The 6,438-nt window shown below is 36.7% G+C and overlaps 2 protein-coding genes across 4 annotated transcripts in view; one reads left to right on the forward strand and one right to left on the reverse strand.

Annotated features, from left to right (window-relative positions):
* The first annotated feature begins 206 nt into the window (after positions 1-206).
* METTL5 (methyltransferase like 5) lies at positions 207-4,371 on the forward strand. Of its 2 annotated transcripts, none has more exons than XM_009894569.1 (7): positions 207-323; positions 1,000-1,114; positions 1,563-1,744; positions 2,113-2,195; positions 2,499-2,550; positions 3,234-3,283; positions 4,262-4,371. In XM_009894569.1, the coding sequence occupies exons 1-7, from the start codon at positions 215-217 to the stop codon at positions 4,313-4,315; spliced, it is 645 nt and encodes a 214-aa protein (XP_009892871.1). In that variant the 5' UTR covers positions 207-214; the 3' UTR covers positions 4,316-4,371. The 2 variants fall into 2 exon arrangements, with proteins under 2 accessions (XP_009892871.1, XP_009892870.1); XM_009894568.1 differs by having other exon boundaries at positions 209-323; positions 4,245-4,368.
* SSB (Sjogren syndrome antigen B (autoantigen La)) overlaps positions 4,022-6,438 on the reverse strand; it is a 12,909-nt gene continuing 10,492 nt past the window's right edge. The window contains exons 9-12 of one of the 2 annotated variants that reach the window (XM_009894567.1): positions 6,067-6,207; positions 5,506-5,689; positions 5,202-5,333; positions 4,022-4,481 (exon numbers count right to left, since the gene is read on the reverse strand). In XM_009894567.1, the coding sequence (XP_009892869.1) occupies positions 4,384-4,481; positions 5,202-5,333; positions 5,506-5,689; positions 6,067-6,207 (555 nt within the window). In that variant the 3' untranslated portion in view covers positions 4,022-4,383. The remainder of the gene's footprint in view (positions 4,482-5,201; positions 5,334-5,505; positions 5,690-6,066; positions 6,208-6,438) is intronic. The other variant, XM_009894566.1, reaches the window with a different exon arrangement.

Consider the following 6,438-nt stretch of genomic DNA (forward strand, 5'->3'; position numbering starts at 1 on the left):
GGACGGCCTCGCGTTAGCCGGCACCGCGCTTGTGTGTGTGCGTGTCCACCGCCATCGGTGGGCCCTCAGCTGCATCCCTGGAAACGGCTGCATGGGAACAGCTGGGAGATGGTGAGGAGTACAGTGGGATTTTAGCTATAATTTAAAATAATATGTAGGGGGTTTATGTCATTGCAACTGATTACACATTATTTTCCTTAGTTAAAGTATAAACATGAAGAAATTAAAGCTTAAAGAACTGGAAAGCTGTCTTCAACAAGTCGATACTTTTGAAAGTCCGAAACTACTTCTTGAACAGTATCCAACAAGACCTCATATCGCAGGTAGAGGTTACCTACAGCACTGGTGTCTCTTTTACTAGTTCTTCATCAGCACTTTAAAATAAAATAATAAAAAAAAAAGTGTTTCTACTGCATTATCTCATTTGAAGCTTTTACACTGAAAGTAGTTGAGAAATTGTGTCCAGCAGGAACATAATTATTTTTTATTGATCCGTTAGCTTCTTTTATTAGAAGTACACTGTTAATGTACAATCCAAAAATAAATTGATTTAAAAGATAATGTTGTGATAGAAACATCTTAATCTGTAAATGAGAAAGCTGAAATGGACGTATGTCATGACACACAAGAAACAGTAGAAGCGTATATACTCATCCATACCTTAATTGTGATTTTTTCCCAATATTTTACATCTTTCTATTGTTCTTCCCAAAACAAATTTAGAGGCATGCTTTTTCCACAAACAATACTCACCGCTCTATGTGTATTCTCTCCACCAAAGATACAGAGTTGTGTAACTCATCAAAATGTTTTTGACTTGCTTTCACATATAAATGAAAATTACAGACAGGGAGAACATTACCTTAATTTTGCATTACAAGAAACCTTTAGTTCAGAATTTTCTGAAGGCAGAAGTAACTTTTTTTGATTAATCAGATGCATATTTGATATTATTGACCCGTGGGTTTTTTGTTGTTTTGTTTTTGTTTTTTTACCCAGCATGTATGCTTTATACAATTCACAATACTTTTGATGATATTGAAAACAAAACAATTGCAGATTTAGGATGTGGTTGTGGCATGCTCAGCATTGGAAGTGCAATGTTAGGAGCAGGGTAAGTATTTAATACTAAGTTCTGGTTAAGTTTTTTTTTCTGGCATAGAAGAGTAGAAAATAAGATTAGAACATAGCAATGCTGAACTAAACTAATTTTAGGTATCTATCTGCGTAATTAGGCTATTTAATATGTTTAGACGGTCAGTAACCATTCAAATAGTGGAAGAGATGGACAGTTGCCATGAATTTCGAAGTCACAATGTTTGTTTTCCCCTGAAGCACTAAATGAACACGTTAAACTTCCCTCACAACCTCGAAAAGTATATTAGAGAAAGCACAACAGAGCTACTAGCATTTTTATCGCACTGAATTTATAGCGTATGCTTATTATATTTCCTAGCTAAAACAAGCTGTGTACACAGATCCCTTTAACTTTACTATGGAATTTAAACACTGTTTCATTTTGCAAGAGACTAATATGTAGCACTTTTTTTTTTTTTTAATAGATTGTGTGTGGGGTTTGACATAGATGCAGATGCACTGGAAACATTTAATAGCAATATTGAAGACTTTGAGCTCACGAATGTCAACATGGTTCAGTGTGATGTCTGTTCTTTATCTGACAGCATGTCAGAGACTTTTGACACAGTTATTATGAACCCTCCGTTTGGTACCAAGCATAATAAAGGTTGGTAATTCTGAAAGTCAGTTAAAAATTAGTAGGAATGGAGAACACTTTTAATGAAACATCTTCCTCCTTTATTACAATTACCTATTGTAATTACCTAGAAGTTTGCTGATCTGGAATCAGTTTCCTAAGTACAGATTAACAACTTCAGCACTGGGTTTGAGATAAACGATACTAGCTATTTCATATCCCTGTCATTCTTCTTTTTTACTAAAAGCAATTGGGCAAGTTTTAGAAATATGTTATGTACCTTAATGTATTCAGTGCTGTTTCTCAAATAGCCATTACTCCAGAAAAATTGAAGCATGAAGCAAATATTTAAATCCTCTAGTTTAAGCTCACATTTAACAATTTCAACTTTCTTTTAGGCATGGATATGATTTTTCTGAAAACTGCTTTACAAATGGCAAAAACAGCTGTATATTCCCTTCACAAAACTTCAACACGGCAGGTAAGTCCTTCATTTTAGCAGGGTGAGCATTAACCAGGCAACGAAATAGCTGGTATTTAATGATGACATCTATAGCTTCACTGATTTGTTCACACCCTTCTCGGGGATGAAACTTGTTTCGGGTAAATACTAATCATGTCCAATAACTGTGATCTCACACGTAGATCAAGATAAGTATGTGATCTAATGTTTTAGCTTGAAAAACAAAAGCACGGGAGACGACTTAAGTACAGGGGTGTAGATGTTTCTAAGACAGCATAGAAAAGAGCTTTTAAATTTACCTGTATGTACTTAATATTGTAGCACATTCAAAAGAAAGCAGATGAATGGGAAGTGAAGATGGAAGTCATAGCAGGTAAAATTAATTTGTTGTTAAAGAAAAAAAGAAAGTGAAACATTTTTGCCTATAACAGCCTGAGGTAAACTTAAGTGTGTGATTTAACACTGAAAATGACACAGGTATTTTTTTAAGCAGCCTTTTTTTTTTTTTTTTTAAATACCTTGCTACCTGGATAGAACACAAGCAGGCATGTAATAAAGCTCTGAGGAATGCATATTCTGTGCAGAACTAGAATTGGATTTCTTCTTGAACTAGATTTTTTTACATTCAAGCAGAAGTTACCTACCTTCCTGCTTCAAAAGGGGATTGTTGCCGAATAACAAAAGCAAAGCGCAGGTCACTTCTCACACAAAAAAGCATCCTGTCCTTATAGTCACCTAAATATTTTTCTGATGGTTGTTCAAGTATCTTCCCAATTCTTAAATATTGCCAGCTGGATACTTTATACAGTCATACAACTTTAGACATGGAAGTTGCACAAGTGTGTGAAACACCACTGCGTTTCAGCCATCCACTTACTGTGTGATGTGGTTGGCTTAAATCTTCAGTCATAATCTAGTTCAGAGGTTAAAACAGTTATCCAGTCAGGGGGCAACAGAGGTGGGCAATAGAAGAAATAGCAGAACATGGCTGTAGGGTGTAAGTCAATTGACCAATAATCATTCCAGTGTAACAACTATTCTTTGTACTGTTCACAGAACTTAGATATGACCTACCAGCATCATACAAGTTCCATAAGAAGAAATCAGTAAGTATAAAACCTAACATAACTGAGAAGATGCTGTCTTGTACTAGACAGGTAAATAAATTCTGTTTAAGAAAATTTAAGTTGTAGGGCCACACGTACTGGATGAGGAATGCTCACAGCACTTGAGAGAAATTGACTATGATGGCATCAAGTTCCATTGCTGTTACTACATTTTGTAGTCAAACAGGGAGAATAATCATTGGAATGCAAGTCAAAGCTACACACAAAGATTAAAGCCAGCACTGCAACTAGATGTGAAAAAGCTAAGGGCAGCCTCCTTCACTCAACTTTTAATAGGTTTTTTTTTGATCCTATCTGCAACTGCATTTTAGACTGAATTAAATAATGAAGGCCAGATTAACTAGGATTTTAGAGCTGTAGCATTATTTCAGCTAGTGAAATCCCTCATATAACCATCTTAGAAAGGGCAGGAGGAAGCTGTGCACTTCATCCCACAATAGAAGGTGGGGCCAGGATGCTGGAGTAGGGCACGTTCCTGGGTGCTGAATGCTGGCGTGGGAGATATTTATCCCATTACCATAGGGGAAGTAGAATCCTGGAGCAGACAGAGCAAGATCTGAAGATTGTTAGGTATGTTGAGTAGCAAAGACTAGAAGTTTTATTCAGCTGTACCTATTCTCTTGGTGAGCTGAACTTAAAATGATGGAATTCTGTCCTTCAGCTTTGCTACTTCAGTTACAGCTTTATACTATGTTAACATCCAGGCTTCGGTAGTAAGCAGTTTTAAGTTCTGAATTTATTGGCAGCTGCTTTTTAACGTAACTGCAAGATTACAAAGTCCAGAACCTTTTACATTTGAATGAGGTGCCAGAGAAGTTGAGAGGACCTGATGGTATAAACAAAACTATAAATATAAAAGTTTTTCCAGGGTGGTATGTTAAGAGTAAGCATGCTTCTTAAACAACAACAAAAAGAAAAGCTGTAACCCAACAAAATGAAGCTTTCCTCTCATTGTAGGTTGACATTGAAGTGGATTTCATTAGATTTTCTGCCAAGAAGCTCCTGAACTGAGGCATGTCTTTAAAACCTATTGAAAATGGAACAATAAAACTGATGATTTTTTTTTATTTATTTCTGTATTACTGATCTCCATCTCCATTTTCTGTTTTCAGTTGTTTTGGTGCAGGTTCTTCTTTTTCCATTTCCTCTAGTGGTCTCTTCTTGGGACTTGCTGGTTCTGCAAGATTGAATATGTAGTCATTTATGGTAAAAGAAAGCATTTCAGTATTACCTGAAATCTTCTGAAAAAACAACCCCCTTCCTACCATGTAAGTTCAAGCATGAGTCCCAGTTTATCCAAAGCCACTGCTATGCTACAGGTTTACTTACTACTGTGACCTAGAGCTTTTAGATGTTCACTATCTAAAGTGGTACACCAGCTTCAGAGGGCTTCTTCCCCATATAACTTTACAGCAGGAGGGCAGGTAAGAAGATGAAGGAATACAATCTAACAGGAGTAGGTTTCACTGGATTTTGTTTAAGCAGGTGCCGTATCTAATGAACAGAAGCTTAGCTCCTCCTCTTCTCCAAGCTAAATACCAATATGCAGACCGATTAGTCCTCTCTTATCCTCAAGGGAAAAAAATCACCACTCAAGAGACTGGGTCTGTACAGTTGTGTAATTTTGCTGACAACTACTATCTTTCAATGCAGAATGCTTTAAACAGCCCTGCAGTACAGCCTCAACTATCTCGTAATTATTTTAATATGCTTTTTGGACAGTTCTGGAAGGAATCAAGCAGAAGACCCTTAAAAAGTTGCTTCATCGATACTGAGAGAGGACAGAAATACTATGATGTAGGGCCAAATCTGAAACACTTGTAAGAAACATGGGTACTTCTCCAGAAAGTAGCTCCATGTACTAAAGAAGCTGCCTCCAGTGCACAGAATGACATACCTGTTTTAGTATCATCTTCGCCACCTTCTTCTTCATTGTCAAACTTTATTTTCTTACCCTGAAACTGTACTTTCCCTTTGTGTGCACCTTGAGGTACCTTTCCCCCTCTTCCTTTTCCTTTAATTTTGCGTCCTGTGGTGATATAAAGATGTCAGTAACTTTGTATCATTTGTCTTTCAACTGGCAAACTCAAAAGAATATTTTACAGTTAGTCAGTGCTTACTATGTATTCACTATTTACAGTTACTTTCACACAATGCCACTTCTTGAGCATTATAAATGCTTAAACCAATAAAAGGCGGACCTTTTGTTTTCTGTTTCAGCAACTCTTGCTGATCATCCAGTATTTTTTTCAGAGCTTCTTTCTCTGCATCTCCTTCTAGCACTTCCCATGTAACATCCTTGTTCCGAAGCTGTAAGTTTCCATTATGTGCTGCTTTGGCTTTTTCCAGAGCTTCTTTTGCCATATCCTTAAATAGGATAATTCCCTTAAAAAGAAGAGTGGCATTTGCATTTGAATCTCGCTGCGAAAACATTCAACTACAATGATGAACAACATACCCTGTTAAGTACTTCAGGAAGTTCATTACTCTTGCATGATGTAAAATATGTCTAGACTAAAGCAAAACCCTCAGACTGTCCTAACAAACATTCTCAGTCAGTTTTGAACTTATCAACCGAGAAGGCTGGAACCTTAATCTGTTCTTTTGAAAGAGTTTAAGGGAATAATTTAATTCTCTAAATATTCTGCAATTCCGCAAGTCAAATAATTTCTTATTTGATTATATAAGAGAACAAGCATTTAATCATTCAGTTTCAAACTTCAACACAGAGATGTTAACTTCTTGTCCAAGATTCTACTGACCTCCTTCGCACCTCTGACAAAGTATATCCATTTGATTTCTCCGTGATCAGAAAATACATCATGGAGATCTTCTCTGCATGTTTGATCATCTAGATCACCAGAAAACTTCAGAAGACATCCTGTCTTTTCTTCCAGAGACTTCTAAATGAAATAAAAAACCCCATATTTTTGTTGACAAGTCAAGCTTGAATATTCTCCCCCTTCCCCCAATCCTACACTATTAAAACATGGTAGTGATAAATAAGCAATTGAAGTCACCTCCCTTAGCACCATCAGTAACCCAAGCATTGTTGCTACATAGCTATTTATGCTGATGTCCAAGACTTGCATGGTGTGTGTCCCCGTCCCGCTCCCCCCCCCCCCTTTTTTTTT

Source organism: Charadrius vociferus, unplaced genomic scaffold (genome assembly GCF_000708025.1).
Source record: "Charadrius vociferus isolate BGI_N301 unplaced genomic scaffold, ASM70802v2 scaffold161, whole genome shotgun sequence".
NCBI lineage: Eukaryota > Metazoa > Chordata > Aves > Charadriiformes > Charadriidae > Charadrius > Charadrius vociferus.